The 20,725-nt window shown below is 43.7% G+C and overlaps 1 protein-coding gene and 1 long non-coding RNA gene across 2 annotated transcripts in view; one reads left to right on the forward strand and one right to left on the reverse strand.

Annotated features, from left to right (window-relative positions):
- The first annotated feature begins 3,035 nt into the window (after nucleotides 1-3,035).
- The window catches only part of IGFBP7 (insulin like growth factor binding protein 7), a 67,821-nt gene continuing 50,131 nt past the window's right edge, over nucleotides 3,036-20,725 (forward strand). Inside the window, exon 1 of the mRNA XM_001491171.6 lies at nucleotides 3,036-3,655. Within this exon, the coding sequence (XP_001491221.3) occupies nucleotides 3,181-3,655 (475 nt within the window). The 5' untranslated portion in view covers nucleotides 3,036-3,180. The remainder of the gene's footprint in view (nucleotides 3,656-20,725) is intronic.
- Nucleotides 4,318-20,725, reverse strand: part of LOC138923647 (uncharacterized) — a 34,020-nt gene continuing 17,612 nt past the window's right edge. Inside the window, exons 2-3 of the long non-coding RNA XR_011437564.1 lie at nucleotides 5,219-5,276; nucleotides 4,318-4,653 (exon numbers count right to left, since the gene is read on the reverse strand). This is a non-coding gene — a long non-coding RNA (uncharacterized lncRNA). The remainder of the gene's footprint in view (nucleotides 4,654-5,218; nucleotides 5,277-20,725) is intronic.

Below are 20,725 nucleotides of genomic sequence, written 5' to 3' on the forward strand. Positions count from 1 at the left end.
CAGTCTAGTTTAGTGAGGGAGGGGGTTGCCTGGTATTTTGTGGGTGGCACCTTGTCTGAAGTGGGGAGAAGATCTTGCCCTTCGACCCTCAGAGGAAACCAACCCTGCTGGCACCTTGATCTTGGACTTCCAGCCTCCAGAACTGTTAGAAAATAAACTTCTGTTGTTTAAGCCCCCCAATCTGTGGCATTTTGTTACGGCAGCCCAAGAAAATTAATACAGACCTATAACAAGTAAAGAGATTGAATTAGTAAACAAAACACTTCCCATGAAGAAAAGCTCAGGCCCAGATGGCTTCGCTGGTGAAGTCCACTAAACATTTAAAGGAGAATTCATATCAATTCTTCATAAACTCTTCCACAAAAACAGAACATGAGGGAATACTTCCTAACTCATTCTACGAGGCCACTATTACCCTGATAACAAAACCAAAGACATCAAAAAACAACAACAAAACCCAACTACAGTCCAGTATCTTCTACGAATAGAGATACAAAAATCCTCAACAAAATATTAGCAAATCAAATCCAGAAATATACAAAAAGGATTGTGCAACATGACCAAGTGGGATTTATCCCAGGAATGCAAGTTTGGTTTAACATTCAAAAATTAACTAATGCAATACATCATATCAACAGAATAAAATAAATATTGATCATCTCAAAAGATGCAAAAAGGCACGTGACAAAATTCAACACTTCTTCATGATAAAAGCACTCAACAAACTAGAAATAGAAAGGGATTTCCTCAACCTCATAAGACCATCTATGAAAAACCCATAGGTAACATCATACTTAATGGTAAGCCTGAAAGCTTTCCCTCTAAGGTCAGGAGCAAGACAAGGGTGCCCACTCTCATCACTTCTATTCCACATGATACTGGAGGTTCTTTTTTGTTTTTTTGCTGAGGAAGATCCACCCTGAGTTAACATCCATGCCAATCTTCCTCTTTTTTAGTATGTGGGCTGCTAGCACAGCATGGCTGCTAATAGAGCAGTATAGGTCCATGCCCAGGAACTGAACCCTGGCCGCCAAAGCAGAGCATGCTGAACTTAACCACTAGGCCACCAGGGCTGGCCCCATACTGGAAGTTCTAACCAAGGCAATTAGATAAGATAAAGAAATAAAGGACATCCAGATTAAACAGGAAGAAGTAAAATTCTATTTGCAGACATAATCCTGTCTTGACATCCAGGCTCCTCTTCTTATTAGAACTGAAGCTGAATAGGCGACAATATCATCTTTCTTGGAAGGAAAGAGTTGTCAAATTTCTTCGTAAAGGTTCCATCTCCTTCCTCGGAATGACCACGTCTGTTCCTATTTTCAAGTCCTCCAGATGGGCGCTAACACACAGTCCAGGCGTCCCCCTCAGTGATGATAACCCTGCTTGCTGGGCAGGGAGGGCCCCCCAAAAGGACTCCACTGTACCACATGTTTGTGTTCTTACTGCTGGCTTTGATGAGGGTTTTAAACACATTGTTTTTAAGGGTACAGCCCTTAGTGGTGCAGCTGCTGCCAGTGCCCGCATACCCTCCCCAGACACAGAAAAAAAATTTGTAGAGCCTGAAGGCTTTGCCTGGCTGCACATCCCACCCAGCTGGGAGCTGACTTCATAAGTACCCTTATTGACTTTCTTCTCTTCCTGCTCACTCCCTGTGCCCCGCTTTGTAACTGTGTGTCCTGATGTGGCCTCTCAGGTAAAAACTACTTTTGCACTGGAATCCTTGTCTCCAGGTTGGCCTCTGGGGAACCGAAAACTGTCACAGAGAGTCATAATAAGTTGTGAAACCAACCTAGGGGAACTTGACCAGCGAATTCATAAAATTGAACTAGAATAGGAAATATCAGATTGTACTCCGCATTTGTTTCAACTTGGGACTGTATACTGTATACATGAGTGTATCATGTAAACTGTATCTCTTACTGTGGAACAAGGCAAGAAAATTTAGGAAAACTCTGCTCTATAGACTTTTCATTGCTCTACAAGCAATCATCATGTCAATATGATCTTTAAAAAAAAAAACTGCCACTTTTCTGGAATATGCTAAGAGAGGCCAAAAAGAAGTGCTAGGTTATCTGGATAGCAGGGTGCTTGGTTTTTCACTCCCTGAATTTTGTGGTTATTTAATTTTCAAAAAAGTTTACAACAATAATCCTAGGAAGACTCTGGTGAGAGTGACATCTATATATTGCTGGTTGCACTGTGAACCGCACACTTTGAGTTAGCAATCATAAATCCTTGGATTTATGCTAAGAAAAAGGAACTCAAAAGAACTAAAATGTGACATGCAGAATGATACACTTTGCAGTGTTGTACGCTCAGTAAAAATGGAAACAAATGTATGCACAGGAGGGATTTGAAGGACCAATATTCTTGGGAAAAAATGCTTTTAAGTTGAGTTTGAAGAGCACTGTACAGAAAGACTGAGGAGAAACGGTCAGTCATTTACTGGTGAAAATTGGGGGTGCTTTAGGCGCGTCAGGGGCACCCGCAGCTGTGCCCTGTTCCCCGGCGAGGTTTGACAGAGGTCCAACACAATTTAGCATGAACTTAAGACAGCGACACAGCTCTCCCACGGATTCAGTAGTCGTCCTTAAAACTTGACTTGGCACAAGAAAGCACAGGGGGAGGAGGCAGTTACGAGCTTCCAAAAAGAGGAGTAGCTGGCAGCGATATGTCCTTTTAGCTTGGCACCCAAGACCACACCAGGCCTGTGGCCAACGGGGACACAAAATCCCCATGTGGGATTTTAAAAACGAGTTGTTCTCAAAAGGGCTTCCCAAACTTGAGAGTAGTCAGGACTCAGGTCTCCCAGGCCCACGGAGGATTTAATGGATTAAACACGGAGTGGTCTCAAAGTCGTGCTTCTGGATAAGCCGTAGGAACGTCTGGACCGGGAAAGCAGAGGAAGGAGAGGGTGAGGGCGCGCTCTCCCTGCGGCCGAGCCCGGAGGGCCGGGCTGAGCGCGAGGCGGCGGGAGCCCGCGGGCACACCGAGCGCCCGCCAGCAGGAGCGCGCAGCGCCCGGGACCGGCCGGGTGGCCGGGCGGTGAGGGCGGGGCGGCCGCGCTCTCGCCGCCCCGGGGTGTGGTTCCCGCGGCCCGGCCGGGCGGGGCGCCTCGTTTAAGGCGCCGGCCGGCGGCCCCCAGCTCACTCGCGCTCCCGCCGCCGCCGCCCCGCCATGGAGCGGTCGCAGCTGCGCGCCCTGCTCCTCGGCGCCGCCGGGCTGCTGCTCCTGCTGCTGCCCCTCTCCTCTTCCTCCTCTTCGGACGCCTGCGGCCCGTGCGAGCCGGCAGCCTGCCCGCCGCTGCCCCCGCGGGGCTGCCCGCTGGGCGAGACGCGCGACGCGTGCGGCTGCTGCCCGGTGTGCGCCCGCGGCGAGGGCGAGCCGTGCGGGGGCGGCGGCGCCGGCAGGGGGCACTGCGCGCCGGGCATGGAGTGCGTGAAGAGCCGCAAGAGGCGGAAGGGTAAAGCCGGGGCAGCAGCCGGCGGCCCGGGGGTGAGCGGCGTGTGCGTGTGCAAGAGCCGCTACCCGGTGTGCGGCAGCGACGGCATCACCTACCCCAGCGGGTGCCAGCTGCGCGCCGCCAGCCTGCGGGCCGAGAGCCGCGGGGAGAAGGCCGTCACCCAGGTCAGCAAGGGCACCTGCGAGCAAGGTGGGCACGAGCGCTTTCCTTCCACCCCCGCCCCGCTCGGCCCGTGAGCCGGGCGCCCCCTCGCGGGTCCGACCCGACAGGGCGCCCACGCCGGTCCCCGCGACTCCCCCTGTGGACATCCCAGGAGACAGATGGGAGGGAGGACTTGGCAGCCGCCGGGATGCCGAGAGGGACGGACGACGCCTCCCCTTCTCTTTTTTTTGGTGGTTTTATTTTGAGAGTTCGGTGCGTGCGCCAAGAAAGTGAAGACTTGCAGGGCGAGTGTATATATAGAAAAGATTTTCCGATATCCCACGTCCCAAAAGCTTACCCAACTTATGCGAACACTCAATTCATAAAAGCTGCACCCACTCTTTTGGGAACCCAGAGATGTCATTTTCTTGTCATTCTTTCTTGGCTTGGGTATAGAGACAGAGGTGAAATCCAGACATGGGGGAAATGAGTTTAACGATGAAATACAAAGTAAGGACGTTCAGAGGGAAGCTGTTTGTCCCACGTTTAATTGTCTAGGTTGTAAGAATTTTAAAAATTGGATTTCACGGTTCCTTAATATTAAGGAAAATAATTCATTTACTGGAAATTACAGATTCTCAAACAGTATTCTAACTAGCTAATTATTTGTGGGCGAAAAATAAAATGCAAACTCTTTGAAGAATTTTTTTGATGTAGTTTATGTTGTGAGTCTGACGACCATGTTGTTTTTCTTTCTTCTTCCTTTTTTGTGTAATTTGTCCCCAGGATGCACGATTCAGCAGGAAAGCCTTTGAGGTTATGTTTGATCGTGTATTTTATTCCAGACAAGTCCAAGCTTGCCATAAATGAAAGGGGAAAGTAAAATAAAGAGACTTGCAAAAGAAAAAAGAAGCAGAGCTTTTAAGTCTAACGTCTGAAATAACATTTTCCATAGGCAGTAGTTTCAAGGGAGAGTTAGAAATGCAACCTTGGCAGTCCGTCTCCTGATCCCAGCCAAGGGAGAAAAAGGGAGGGAAGCAGTTCTCCTGAAATGACAGAAGCAGTTGCTTCTTTAACACAGCGCAGACTTTCTCCAGACTTTCCAAATAATTCTTTTTTTAGAGCTTTTCTCAGAGGTCCATAAACTAATAGGTCGTATGTCACTAATTTCAGAGTTCACTATTGAAAGCCTTAAATTGTGGAACTTACTGTTAACTATTTATATTATCATCACCTTGAACTTAGAAAATCACCACCCAAAATAATCCACATACTTTTCCAACAGAAACAGTCATTTGTTACTCTGGATCTAATTTATCAGCCATATTGTGAAAAGAGAAGAGTGCATAGTTTAAGAATTCATTCCAAATATTGAGACTTTTCTTATAAACATTTCAAGGGAAACTTTTCCCCACAGATTGCTGGTACTTGCCTTATCAGAGCAGAAGCTTAGCTTGGTGATTAAATATTGTTGTCAATTTTAACTCGTAGCTAGTTTTATCCCTTTTCTCTCCTGCTATTTAAATTTCTAAATACACAGTGCGGTAAGAACCTATTGAGACTGATAGTCATATAGAACTAGTGTATAACCTCATTACCACGTACACTCACCTCCTCGGCATCTCTCCAGACTGTAAACCCCATGAGGGTAAGGACCTGGTTTTTCTTCCTGTTTGGGAAAATATAAAGAGAAATAACATCTAAAACTGGAGGCCTTGACATAAGTTGGCCTTTTCTTCCCAACCTAAATTTAGAGATATAGAGTCTAGTGTCCGGGACCATTTATAGAGTGCCAGAGAGAGCAGAAAAGGATGTGAGGTCCACCAGAGTACTTTTCCCCAGCAGAGACAAATAGGGCTAAAACCAGAGCTCCTAATATATTTCTCCTGACCCCTGGATGTGTTTTGACAATTGTAGAAGCAAACCCCAGAGTGCCATTTACTTCTGTACCATTTAGTACTGGGGCTTTGCAAAGAATAGGAAATGCATTTTCTAGCTTCCTCCAGCCATTTCCACCAGCAGAAAAAACTTGTTATGCTTCTCCGAGTACTGAGAGGGAGGGGCTAGCCCAGGACTCTGCCACAATGGTGTGGTTCAGTCTGTGTTCTGTTCTGTTGGTCTGATTTAACATACTTTATTGAGCATCTAGCGTGAGTTAGCCCTATACTAGATGCTGTACAGCCAGGGATGCACAAAACAGATCTGGTCTTGCTGATTAAGAAGGTATCCATACAAGTTGCCAACTCACTCCCAGAGCCCTTTCCCTGGAGGCCTGGAGATGCTCCCAACCTTTCCCTTCTTTTCTGAGATCACCACTTGCACACCTTCTGGGGGGATATCTTGGTCTGCTTGTTTTCTGTACCCCTGTGATAGGAGGCAAAGCTATCTTCTCGAAAATCGATCTGAAAGGTAATGAGCTAATAATCTTAAATCTTGGAACTGTCATGAATTTAGTGCCATTAGATCTTACTGAAGTCCCTGAAGTCATGAGTAACTGGAAGAGGGGATTTGACAATTCACTTTAATAAAAAGTTAATACAGAGAAGCTGAGATGCCTAGTAAAGTCACACAGTTGGAAGAGAACGTAGTGCATCTTTATTTCGATTCTTGGTTACAGCTTTGATCCATGGTCCTTTAAATCTGATCTCCTTGGCAATCCCATTTCAGCCACCTGGGTCCCTTTGGGTACCATCCCCTTTTCTCCCTCAGAATTAATTTTTACTTGAGGAATCAGAATTTATTCCTAAGGGTCTCCCTTGTTAATACCTTTAGGACCAAGTTCAAACTACCCAGCAGGGCATATATTCTTTATAATAACTGTATTATTTTGGCTTCTTCCCTCTAAACCCCTTTTTACTCCAGTCACAATAATTGTTTACTATTTGCTATTGTTTGCAATCACACTCTCACTTATCTTTCCACCCTTTGAACTCTTAGCCTTCAAGGATCAGCCTGGGTCACTTTCTCTGTGAACTCCTTGACTCTCTCCTCCTCACCTCCACGTAATGATGTCCTTGTTCTTCTTCAGCTCTGTGTAGGCTTCAAACCATTTTTTCAACAAATATTTATTGCACATGTACTGTATATATGTAAGCAAGAAGCATTCTAGCAGAATGGTAAAGACACCATGTAGTACAGCCAGACTCCCTGGGTGTGAATGTAACCTGGCCACTTACTTGGCCTTGAGCAAATTACTTGACCTCTCTGGGCCTGGGTTTCCTCACCTGTCATACAGTATAAGGATTATGATCATACCTGTCTCATAGAGTTGTGAAGATTCAATGTTGTCATTATTCAACTTGGAAGTAAGCTCCATGAGGGAAGGGAATTTTTGCTTCCTGATCTATCCCAAGGGCACAGATCAGTGTCTGCACCAGGAATCTGAATAAAGATGCACTACGTTCTCTTCCAACTGTGTGACTTTATTAAAGTGAATTGTCAAATCCCCTCTTCCAGTTACTCATGACTTCAGGGACTTCAGTAAGATCTAAGGGCACTAAATTCATGACAGTTCCAAGATTTAAGATTATTAGCTCATTACATGTGTTGAGTGAATGAATGAATATATGAATTTTCCAGGCCCTCTTCTAGTCTCAGGATAAGCTCCCTTGAATAAGATAGACACGGTCTCTCTCTGCTGGAGTTTACTGTAAGCTTTAGACAGAAACAAGTAAAAGATGTTTTCGCATAATGGTATGAGCTACGAAGAATGTTCAACAGGGAAATAGGATAGAGACTACGGATGGAAGAGCAGGATTGAGTAGGAAGGGCCGAGCCTTGCAAAGGACCCGTGTGAGGATTTCAGCCAACGGAGCGGCAATGCCGCAGGCTCTGAGGGGAGAACAAGCTCTCCTAGTTAGTATAGCCCCTCTATGCTGCTTCCAAAGGGCCCTTTGAATGTCTGTCTTCCCTGACAGACTGGGAGCATCCTAAAAGAGGACGTCTATCTTGTAATTCTTTAGAAACGTGGTGGCTACTTGATAAAACAAAGGAATCCTCTTAAGAAAGTCCCTTCCAATATGGAAATGCAGGCCATGGACCCTCCTAGGAGCCTGTCCTCTCCCTCTTCTCATTGCATCTTCTGCCTTCCTGGAAACTAGGCCAGGGAATACTTCTGTCAGTGACTCACCTTCCTGTCCTCGGCCATCCTGAACTGTCACATTAGGTGGTCACTCCCCCCCCCACCAAACCCCACCTTTTCTACATCCCCATGCTGGTTAGAATTAGATTCAGAGCAACAAAAACTGTTCTGTAAATGGAAAAAGCCTCAAAAAAGACTTTGATTTTCAGACACTCATTTTATTTGATGGATTTTAAACATTTGTTCTTTGAGAAGCTCATTTTAAGCTCATTTTTTGGTTGATAACGTGTCATTTAAATGCATCTGTTGTATTCCTATCCTTCAATGAATTTGTGAACTTGTGATATTGTAATTTATAATAAGAAATAGCCATCTGATCTTAGTCCCATTCCTGCCACTCTGTCCTAAAACCCTTGGAATTTCCTAAGTGTTGAGAGCAATCAAGGGATCTTTTGTTATATTGATGAGGCGACTTTTGGAAAGCCCCTAGATCACCTAAGAATGAGGGCTGATTGTCGATGGAGCCAACTGTGTGATTATAGGGTTGAACTTTAAGTTCCACTCTTCCACCTCCATTGAGGGGCTGGAGAATCAGTTCAATCACCAATGGCCAATGATTTCTTCCATCATGCCTATGTAATGAAGCCTCCGTAAAAACCCAAAGGACTGAGTTTGGAGAGCTTCCAGGTTGGTGAACACATGGAGATTTGGAGAGAGTGGCATGCTAAAGCTCTGTGCCCTTTCCCCATGCCTTGCCCTGTGCATCTCTTCCATCTGGCCATTCCTGAGTTATATTCTTTTATAATAAACTGGTAGTCTAGTAAGTAAAATGTTTCTTTGAGTTTTGTGAGCTGCTTTAGCAAATTAATTGAACCCAAGGAGGGGGTCTTGGGAACCTCCAACCTATAGCCTATCACAAGCACAGGCGAGGGGCCAGCCCCGTGGCCGAGTGGTAATGTTCACGCACTCCGCTTCGGCGGCCCAGGGTTTCTCGGTAAGGGTCCTGGGCACAGACATGGCACTGCTCATCAGGCCACGGTGAGGCGGCGTCCCACATAGCACAACCAGAAGGACCTACCACTAGAATATACAACTATGTACTGGGGGGCTTTGGGGAGAAGGAGGGGGGAAAAAAAAAGATTGGCAACAGATGTTAGCTCAGGTGCCAGTCTCAAAAAAAAGCACAGGTGCTAACCTGGACTTGTGATTGGCAGGTGAAGTGAGGGGAGAAGGCAGTCTTGTAGGATTGAGCCCTTAACCTGTGGGATCTGACACTTTCTTTAGGTAAATAGTGTCAGAATTGAGTTGAATTATAGGACAGCTAGCTAGTGTTGGAGAATTAGTGGTGGTGTAGGAAAAAAACACACACTGTAACTGGTGTCGGAATCGTAGAACTTCTTTGAAGTTGAACCAGCTGGGTTCCAACATTACATGAAATTGTTAATGGTCTGGTTTATCTCGGGGGGAATGCAAGTCAGTGTGATACTTTGTTGAACTAACACAGTCATACCATGAAGACATTCAGGGAGCCCAGGGCAGGGGGATCCTTAACCCAGATTTGTGAAGAAAGAGCCAGGAATGACTTCCTGGAAGAGTGATGTCATGACTGAGACGTCACAGGGATGAGACGTAGCTGACTAGAGAAGAGCTGGCATGGAGGCTGGAATGGAGTTAGAAGGAAGATGAGAAGAGCATTATGAGCAGAAGGAATAGCACATGGTTCTGTGGGGCTACGTCATAGAGAGGGAGAGCAGAGATGACAGCTGGACACTTAACAGAGCCCAGTGGTGGAGGGCCTTGTGGCCTGTTAAGGAGTTTAAACGCTGTCACAAGAGCAGTGGGAGCCATTGAATGATTCATTGAATCTGTGCTTTAAAAAAAATCTCTGTTGGCCGCCTTTAGGAGAATGGATTGGAAGGTGGCAACTCTGCAGTCAGAGACTCCCGTTAGGAAGCTATTACAGTAATCCTGGCAAGAGATCCCTAGACTTCTTCTTCACGAGACCTTTAGTTTTTCTCTCAGATCTTAGAAGCATTGTCAAGTCCAAGTTTCTAATCTGCCACAGCAAGCTGTTTGTTACTTAGGAGTGAAAAGCCTGTACTGTGTTTTTTCTTATTAAATGACTCCTCAGAAAGGGCCCTCATGTCACTCACTCATTAGCCAGCCCTGCTCCCAAATTATAGCTACTTGCTATAATTTCAGGAAGATCTCCCCCCTCTAATCTTCATTCCTCTCTCTCTCCACTTTCAGATCAGAAACAGAAAAACTCCCGTCCCGAAGAGTTTACTCCAGCCCAGTAGAAATGCTTTTAAAATTTTTCTGGCCTCCTTTGCCCTTCTTGACCACAGAAACTTATAGAAAGTTAAGTAAATCACTGGTTCTTTCTTATCACTTTACCCAGTTTTAATGGGTATCACTGGGTTTTAGGACAGATTTTAAAACCTGAAGAAGCTTTAGAAAAGAAAATAGGCAGCCTTGAAGAAGGGGCTTGCAGGACTTAAGATTCTTTTGGAGGAAAGTAATGCAAAGAACAGGTTAATGTTTCTTCATAGTTTGGGAATTAGTAAGTGAAAGGCGCCTGACCTCTGTTCTACAGTTCTTCAGGGGACAGAATTAAAAAGCCTCGAATTAAACAACGACAAGGCACATTTAGATTACACACCAGGAAGAACTTGCCGGTAAAACCTTGAATACTGTTACATGCTCATGTGGGAGTCAGGAGAATTCTGTTTTGAAGATTCTCTGTTGGAGAGCAGAGAGAGAGCTTTATCCTAAGCAAGGGGGGGAAGCCGCTGGGAGAGGATGTTGTAACTTTTAAGATCTTTTACACTCTGGAGCTATGAGATGGAATGATTAAGCTGAGCCGGCATTTATTGTCATCCTTAAATATGATTTGCATCCTGTCCCCAGAGCCTGCCCTTGGGGTTTACCAGAGACTTGCCTTCTAGAAGAAACTGCCTTATAAGGCTCTCTTTGGGGTAGTTTAGCGACAAAACACCCTTGGATAGAGTCCAAGGCCAGCCAGCCTTCTCTCATTCTAAATTCCTCCCCACAGTGGATAAGACTATGGAGCTTCCTTTACCTCAGGCTACCCCGCAAATGAGCTGACCTCATCTGTGTTTTTAATTGTAAGACAAATAACATCTTGTTTTTAGCAACTGTTAAAAGAGGAACCCTGAACTATTGTCAAAGAACTTTTAAGCCAAGGCATGTGAATGTAACGTTTTTTGTGATTTAGATTCAGGGGTGGCACTGTTAGAAAGCTTTGAGATGGAAGGAAATTTAGGAATATATAAATGAACGAGTCTGCTTATTTTAGGCAATTTTAAAGATTACCTGGTAGCCAGCCCTGTGGCCACGTGGTTAACTTCACGTGCTCTGCTTCCGCAGCCCAGGGTTTCCCTGGTTCGGATCCTGGTCGCCGACATGGCACCACTCATCAGGCCATGCTGAGGTGGCATCCCACATGCCACAACTAGAAGGACCCACAACTAAAAATATACAGCTATGTACTGGGGGGCTTTGGGGAGAAAAAGGAAAAATTTTTTTAAAAAGTCTTTAAAGATTTCCCAGTGAGTTCTTTGCTCTTTATGAGATGGGGTGGGGGGGTGGGAGGGACGGGAAGTATCCAGAGAAAGCTTTCCCAGACCTGTTCTGTGTGAATTTTCCAGGTCAGGCAAGACGAGCACCCCACCACCCCCACAAAGTCTCCAAGAGAAAGTGGGGAGGTCAGAAGAAGAAAGCCAGGGTTCATAATGTGGGAAGAAAATGTTTTTGATTTAAAATTTATGTGTTAAATAGTTGAACTCTGTTGTATCCCAAGTTGGATTAATGGCAGAATGATCTGGTGCCTTTGAAGAAGCCACTTTGTTGAATTGACTTTACCATTCTACAGAGGAAGGCAGAGTGAGCAGAATTAGAAACAGCTGAAGCTAGCAATAACCCCACCCTACTCGATACCCCTACAAGCAGTGGGTTATCAGAGAGTAGTCGTCCAGGAAATCAACTGGGCCCCAAAGCAGGCCAGGGCTGCAGAGCAGTTTTGTGTCTGGAAAGTAAGAAAGGTTCAGACCAGGTAAAACAGACCTAGTAACCCAGTGTTGACAAAGCCTCTTTCATATGGTCTGAAGTTACTTGCTTATAATAAGAGTGTTGACAAGGCCAAGAACAAGCTGACGTATTGAAGTGGAGTTTGCTAGTCTAAAAAAGCAGCACCCTCCAAACTTCAGGATAATGTATATAAAAAATGAAAGTACAATTTAGTCTACCTGCTTTACAGGATTATTATGAAGGTCAAATTATAGAACAGATATAAAAGCACTATTTAACTGTGCAGCACCAAATAAATATACAGAATTGTTGACTAGACCGTAAACTTCTTCGGGGCAAGAACTGAATATAACGCCTTGTAAGGGTGTGTTAATGATAACTGAGGTTTGTGTGGTACTTTATGGTACTTCACACTACTGAGGGCTTCTGTGGATGTTTCCTCCTCTGCTGCTCACAACAGCTTTGGAAGGTAAAGGGAGTTATCCCAGTTTCCAAATAAGGGAACTGAAGGTCAGCATCACAGAGCCAGTAAATAGCAGTTCTGGTATGTGAATCCGGGTATCTTACTAAAGCCTTGCTGTTCACGGTGTGGCACGTAGACCAGCAGCATTGGCTCTCTGTGCTTTCTTTCTCTTCTGTTAATCTCAACAAAAACAGTTTAAAACAGGAGTGATTCACAAAAGTCAAACTCTTGGATGTGAAAAAGTTTTAGGACTACCTTAATCAATCTATTTGGCTTCTATTTTCTTTTTGATGAATTGACATGGGGGATATATGATAAATTCCTGTCTAAATAGCTCTAAAAGATCTCTTTCAATTAGCATAAAATAGAAATTCTATGAGATAACAAAGTTTGTGTCGTAGTTCAGTTGGCTTTTTGTGGTAATGTGGTGTGACTTACAATGAATGACATAATGTGTGCAGTGAGAGATGGCATTTCTTAAATGAATGAAGGTCTCTGAGGGGCCTTGCGTTGGCGTGATTTTCTTCATAGCAGATCCCTGAGCCCAGTCTAGTGTCAGTCCTTCCAAGGCCAGATTAGAAATCTGAGAGCCAGTCTACTCGTTTGCAACCAAGAGGCTCCTGAAGGTCCAGTGTGCTGAGGGCAGCTGGCATGAATATTTTCCCAAGTAGCACCTCTCGGGGCATACTGGCTGTGTGTGGTGTTGGAGCATGTGCCAGGCCTTTCTGGTAACTCCAAGGAGGGTAGAAAAGGAGAAAAATCACTAAGATACCATCAACACACTCAAGTGTTCGCTTTCTCCTGAGGCTGTAGCCGTGCATGCTGAGCCCTGCCCCCAGCACTGCTCTGCCATCCATTTTCCCAGCTGGGATAATAATATTTACTCCACGTCTAAGCTGTGTTTCCTCATAGAGTTCCTCTCTTGAGGGAATTTGCATTTTAGGCATTGAAGCATATTTTTGTCAGTCAGGTGACAACTTGCAGAAGAAGGAAAATCTATTTAGGGGTTTGAGAACTCTATTAAGCATAATCTGTTTTGACTTTCTGAGAGGGGGAAAAAAAGAGCAGTTTAATAGTCTAACAGGCAGAAACGGCAGCTGACTCCCATCGCGCCGTTCTTTCATGTTTTCCTTGAAGAAGGGACGTCTCCAGCTTTTTCAGAGGCTTGTCTTTCCCTGAGTGAGAAAGGCACATAGGCATTTCATTTACATCATGGCAGATTAGTGGGCCAGCGGTCAAGTGGTTGAAATGGGAAAGTTTTAGATTTAACATCTGTTCTGCTCTCTTCTGGCCTGACCCCAAGCAAGGGAGAAAAATTTATCAAGGAATAGATCACTGGAACATTCGGAAGGTTTTGAAGGAGACCACACAGAAATGAGGCTTTAGGAATTTGTCTGGGTAGCCAGAGCCTGCAGGATGCAAAGCCTGCTCCTTCTCCGGGGGAGCTTTCAGAACTTTCTGCTCAGGAAACAGAAATCCAAAAGTGAATTTCAATAGCAGCTGCAGCAATTACACTGCAACCCTGGCTTCCAAAGGACCCCCCTCAGGAGGCCACAGAGCATGTGATGGAGAATGAAATGCTTAAGCAGCAGTGCCGCTCTGAGTTAGAGACGGCGAAGCGAGAGCATCCCTGTGGCGAGGCTGCTTATTAGAGATGCTCAGCCCAGCTGGAGAGGGCAGGCTGGAGCAGAGATCAAGATGCTGCCCGAGTTTTGACAGGCCAGGGCTTCGGAGCCAGAGGCCCTCTCTGCTCAGGTGCATCTCAGATCAGAGCTCCGGGGCAGGAGGGAGAAGCTGATCCAGCTTGGCTCTTTCGGCACCACAGAGCCTTTGGTTCACAACATGATAACTGTCAGGGCAGGGGCAGCCTGTTGGGACCCAGTTGTGATGTGGGAAAGCTAGCCACCACCTATTCCTACCTCCTGATGTACTGTCATCTGAGGCCTCTTTCTTTTCACCCTCTCTGCCTGGCCCATCATTGCACGCTGCACCTTTTTCCTGTCTAAGTGCAAAGAAATGTGATTTTCCTTCTTTACTCCCCAACCCTTTCTTAGTTACAGAGTTTGGCCAGCGACTTTATAAATGGTCAGCTCTGCTCTATCCATTCCCCCTAACTCCATCCCCAGACTCATGAGCCACCTCTGGCATTCCCCCATAAGAGAATAAGCAAAAACTGGCATGCCACTTCTGAAAGGCAGCCAGCTCAGTCCGCGTCATCCAGGGGACATGACTGGCCCTTCTTCTCTTGATGCTCCTTTGGGATGAAGTTTTTTCAGATGTCTTGGGATCCTGGTCGACTCCATGCAACAGCCCAAAACCTATCATCCCTCTAAGGTCCAGTCCAGGGGGTGGGGGAGACAGCCACAACCCATGGTGCCAGTGGGTTTGTCAGATCTCCGGGGCTGATGCCAGGCCTGACCCTACCAGTTGTCTTCAACTCTTGTGACTGTGCTGGGTCACCCAGCAGCCAATGCTTTGCTGGTAGATGTGAGGAAATACAGCAGAGTGGTTAAGGATCTGAACTTTGGAGTCAGACCACCTGGGTCAAATCCCCCTTTGCCACTTAACTACTTGTGTGACCCTAACCTGCTTTAATCATAGTTTTCTTACCTGCAATATGGGTGTATTAATCATATCTGCCACTTAGGGTTGTTGGGAAGTTAAGTAAGATAACACATGCGAGGCATTGGTACCCAGCATGTGGAAAGTCTCATTAAATGCTGATCCATTCAATTTTTATTATTATTAGCGTTATGGAACCTGGTATGGCTTTCTTTATAAGTGCCTTGACTGTGACATGTTGGTGTCTTAACTTTGACCAATCTAGACATAAAACTGCCTCATGTATCTCCAGGTTAGATCTGAAATCTGTGTTTAGATCTCTGCAAACAAAATGGCAAAATAATGTTCTTATAAACAAATCCCTGGAAACTTCCATCTGGCTCTTCTTGCCCTTCAAGGATGCCGGACAGGGAGTCCTGTTCCATCTCTGAAAGATCCCACAGTCCAAATGCAGACAGTCAAATGGGAGCCACCTAGGATGCTGCCCAGAGGATATGCTTTGCTTTGCTTTATAGCTTGGAATATTTCCATCTTCTCGCTCAGTGTCACACGTGTTATTTTCTAACAGCACCTTTTAGGTATAGAGGACATTTTGGAGTCAGAGGACACTCAAATTCAGTAATTATTGGTCTATTTCTTCCTTGCATACTTAGGAAATGGTTTGTTTTTTGTTGGTTCATTTAAAGAAAAAAAGTTGGAGATATTGACTCTGAAGGAGAATGTGAACCAAAATCACAGAGATTGGCAGAAAAAGGATACGATTAGTATCTATTAGGTACACATTGGGTTTTATACTTGACTTTTAGAGATTTAGTGGTAGAAATAATAAAGTCCTTTGCTGCAATTCACGTGTCTCTTCTTTGGCTTTCAGATGTCACCACAGCTTAGCAGGAACTCATTTAAAAAATTAAAACATTTAACTGTAAACAGGCTTATTTAAGGTCTGGATGGTACCCACTTAGGTTGGTTCTTTGCATCTAGCTGAAAAGTGATGACATTCACCTCCCAGCATAGGGGGAAGAGCAGAAGAAATGAGGATATGGAGAAATTTAAGAAGCTGGCTAACTTTTCAGATTTACTAGCATCAGCAATTTTGAGTGAAATTGGCAGAGCATTGGGACTACTACCTCTCCATGCCCTGTGTACTCTATCACCTTCTAAAGCAGTGGTTCTTGACCTTGGTTGGACATCAGAATCATCTGGAGAGCTTTACAAAATTCTGATGCCTGAGTTTCACTCCAAGATTCTGATTTAGTTGGTTTGCTTGTGACCTGGGCAGCAGGACTTTTAAAAGCTTCCCACATGGTTTAACGTCCAGCTTAGGCTCATTAGACCCATTGTTCTGAAAAGAGTTCAAGTGACTTTGGGGGTGCCGCATTTCCTTGGGATAATTATAATAGTGATAGGCCAATTTTTTCTCAGTTTATCCAGCATCTAGTGTTTTGCAGCAGAAGGATTTTTCAGAATACCTGGTACACCATTGGAAGAAGCAGCCCTGGAAAACAGGCTCACTCAGTATAGAGCAGGCAATCTGGTGGTTTGGCTACTTCCTATCTCCTTGGCTATTTCAATGCTGTCATTTGAATCAGACAATGGAAATACTTCTATATCTGTCTGTATTGTGGGTATTAATAAAAACTTGGGTATCACAGTACTTTAAAAAAACTATTCACCTAAAGCTGCACTATCCTGTCTTTCCATCACATCACTAGACCATAAGTTCCATGAGCCCAGAGCTTATTATCTGTTTTGTTCACTGTTGAATCCCTAGTGTCTGAACAGTCCTTGGGATGTAGTATATACTTGGGTGAGTAAATGAATGAATAATTAAGAGTAGATTATAATAATTCAGAGTAGATTATAATTCCCCTGTTGGAAAGGGGAACCTTCACACTGGTGGAAGCCCACCTCTGTGTCTACCCCCCTGGAATCTCTTCTCACTTAACTGAGGCCTTCCTCATTGGCATCTTCTCAAATTGCCCTTTATACTTACTTCCTGTTATCACAAAGTCTCTGAGACTGAGAACAAATGTTCAGTTCAATTTTATCATCTCTCGCTAATCATTTCCCAGGCAGTGGGAATGGTATTCTACCACTAGCTGTCTGACCTTGGGAAATTCACTTAACCTCTCTGAGCATGATTTCTCTCATCTGTAAAATGAAGATACTACCTACCTCATAAGTTGGTTGTGAGAGTTATGTGAGTTAATGTATTTTATTTTTTATTTATTTATTTTATTTTTTATTGCAGTAACATTGGATTATAACATTATACAACTTTCAGGTATACATTGTAATATATTTCGAATTCTGTGTAGATTACATCACGTTCACCACCCAAAAATTAATTATAATCCGTCATCACGCAAATGTGCCTAATCACCCCTTTCACCCTCCCCCTTCCCCTGTGGTAACCACCAATCCAATCTCTGTTGGAGTTAATGTATTTTAAATGCTTAGTCCAGTGTTTGGTCCACAATTGACATTTAATAGAGGTCACGTCTAGTCTACCTTTCCCTTCAGTTAAACAGCAACAGAGAAAGGCACAAATATGGTCCATTCTCATTCTTCATGGTCCTTATGCTCTGTAAAGTTCTGCAAACACTGAATTAGTGAATTCTGAACCATTGCTCCTAGAGACAATACACTTAGGTTCCTGTGAGCCTCTAATCACACTTTCGTTAACAAGTCAGTACATAACCTTGTTTCGTGTGTGTTTCCGTTTAAAGACACTTCATTTAATATATATTGTTGATTTGTTCACATTGAACTCACAGCCAGCGGCCTATAACTCATGGCTGAATGAAGCTTATCTAACGCATATTTTCTCTGTAAGACACGCTGGATAGTACTTCAGCACTACACTGGGGGCCCATTTTAAATAGCTAGATCGCCAACAGAAAGCACAAAAATGCAAAAAAAGTGGCACTAAATAGACTGTGAAAGGGACGCTTGTTTACAGTGTGAGAGCTGAAACAAGAAGGCAATGTCGCCTTGTCCAGCCTCAGCTGGGACCTCCGATTTTTTGCCACTCTGTGCTTGTCCAAGAATGATTTGATTTGGGGGGTTACAAATAAATTTTAGCAAGTAAGTGAATTTGCAATTACAAATAATGGTGATCGGCTGTGTTGGAAATGTTCAGATCAGTGACAAGCATTAGGGAATGACCAGGGTTTCTCAGGGCCGAGCGCATGTGTGGGTTATGATCCCTTTGCATGCCCCGAAGCATGTAACATAATTCTGGGCACAGATCGGGTGCTTAGCAGGTAATTGTGGGATTCTTGATCCAGTTTAACAAACACATGTGCTATCCCTGTGTCGACCATGCCTGTGACGAGCCTCTGGTTTTTTCCTGCACCCACCTGCAAGCAGGACTCCCATTCCGCTGGCATTAGTGGAAAGTGTAGATTCTACTAAGTTTTCATGGGGGCAGCAGCAAGGTCCCTTTCACTTCTCTCTCCAGCCTTCCTACCACCTAGCGTCTCCTGGGTTGCCCTTCCCCCACAAAGAGCCAGCCTGGCAGGCACTGTCCTTCAACAGGCCTGCAACCAGGCCTCTCATCTCTCTCCAGGTTTATGCTCAGCAATTTGGCTCTGTCCTGGCTCATCTGAATTCACCATCACTTAGCTCGGGAAACAAAGGTTACCTGGATCCTCACTGTCATTAGAAGTGGAAAATTATAATGATTCCCTGTCACTCACGTTGAGTGCCTGCTTCTCGTAAGTGCTGTGCTGAGTGCCATAATAAGGAAATTTGCAGTGAGGAGAAACATAATGTTCCTTCTCTAAGGAGCCTACAAACCTGTGGTCCATCTGGTGGTTTGTGAAGTGTGGGAAGGCAGAGCAGGCAGTTAGACTGCAGTAAAAGAGCCCTTGTGTAAGTCAAGTCAATAAAAATGCACAGGAGCAAAGATGCACACGCATCCGTATGCTCCTCAACTCCATTTTTAACCCTTGGAAGCATATATTTTCTGTGCAATTTCTACTGGAAGGAAAAAATGAGCAAAGGAATATTCACATTTGTGGCCTGGGAACACATTATAATTTAAATACAGACTGTATGAGCTTATACGTAATGTAACCATGGCTAGATGTGTCATATATAAATGAATGAGTTATTTCTTTGCCCAAAGTGACATTCTGGAATGGACATGAGCGAATTTTATTTTTGTTTGCTCAGAATTGAGGTAAGGATAGAATATTGATCCAAAGAATCTTAAAGATTGTGTTTAAATACCTTGGTAAACACTAAGGGAAAAAAAATGCAGTAAATGCACTTTGCTCTCCCTAGTTCCCTGGCAAATTTGTAAAAGCAGAATTTGAAATAGGTGCAATGACCTGTCAAGACGCTGTGGATACCGTTTGGCATTTACATGCATTGTCAGATGTTTAGCTTTTTGGACAAACCACAATGGATTTTAAATTCTGGACTTGTGTATCTTGTTAATTAAATTTAATTTCAGCTGCCGTGTATTTTCTGTGTGTTCTGGGAATGTGAGCTAATTTAATTTCATTTTCAATAAAGATCTTTTTTGTTATTGAAGAAAAACATAAATGTTATGGAAATTTGTAGAATTCATTGAAATCAATATGTATTTACTTATGCATATATTATATGTACATAATATATAAATACATTAATATGTGTTTTAAACGCTTATTAGCACAGTGTTTGACCCACAATTGACCTTTAGTAAAGGTTGCTTCCAGGCTACTTTTCCCTTCGGTTAAACAGGGACGGAGGAGGGAACAAAGACAGTCCATTCTCATTATTTTATATATATATATATATATATATATATATATAAAAAATACCTATACATATACATAATACATGTCTTTATATAATATCTGTACATGTACATATGTACATAATGTGTATGCATAGTATATGTATACATATAATCAGAATATTAGTGATTACTAATAATTTTATTGTACCCGTTCCATATTTTATTGTATTTCATCCTAGTGTTTTTCTAAGCATATATTGTGTAAGTATTTTGATAGTGCTATCCACATATTTTTTACATCTTGTTTTGCATTTATAACTATTTTCCATGTGTTTAAAATATTTTATAAATATCATTTATAATGCTGCATAATCATTTGAATGAACCATAATTTACTCCAGTTTTCCTCTGTCGTAAGTAACTTTTAAATTCATGTCTTTTGGGGCTGGCCCCGTGGCCGAGTGGTTAAGTTTGCGCGCTCCGCTGCAGGCGGCCCAGTGTTTCGTTAGTTCGAATCCTGGGCGCGGACATGGCACTGCTCATCAGACCACGCTGAGGCAGCGTCCCACATGCCACAACTAGAAGAACCCACAACGAAGAATACACAACTATGTACCGGGGGGCTTTGGGGAGAAAAAGGAAAAAATAAAATCTTTAAAAGAAAAAAAAAAAAATTCATGTCTTTGGACATGAAGATCTTCTTTCTTCTGCATTATTTCTTTAGAATAGATCCAAAGTTGGAATTACTAATTCAAAGGTAGGAAGATTTAAAAAATTTTGGTACATATTGACATTGATGATTCCAATTTAAAAATTAGCCTCTTCTAAATAGATACATTTTCTCCAAAAAACAAAAGGCCAAAAACAAAGCATTCCAATATGCAGTTGAAATTACTTTTTAATTACCTTCAGACTTGGATTATGCTTGTGACTGTCCCTTTCCAATGGCATAGAGACCATTGAGAGGAGTAACTTCACCCCAGTTCTATGTATGAAATTTGCAAGACTGGCCGAAAAACCAAGAGCCCTGCCAGTTATCTAGTTAGCATCCAAGACTGCCAGGCTTTGGGAGTTTCTAGTTCAGATCAGCTAGAACTCTTCCAGCAAGAGCAGAAAGGCTATTATATGTTTGCTATAATGCTTTTCTGCTGTTAAAGTCCAATTTCGCCAATCAAATAATAGGGACATGGAAAGAATCTGCCTTTGTACATCATTAAATTGAGGTTCATA

This window comes from Equus caballus, chromosome 3 (assembly GCF_041296265.1).
Source record: "Equus caballus isolate H_3958 breed thoroughbred chromosome 3, TB-T2T, whole genome shotgun sequence".
Lineage (NCBI taxonomy): Eukaryota > Metazoa > Chordata > Mammalia > Perissodactyla > Equidae > Equus > Equus caballus.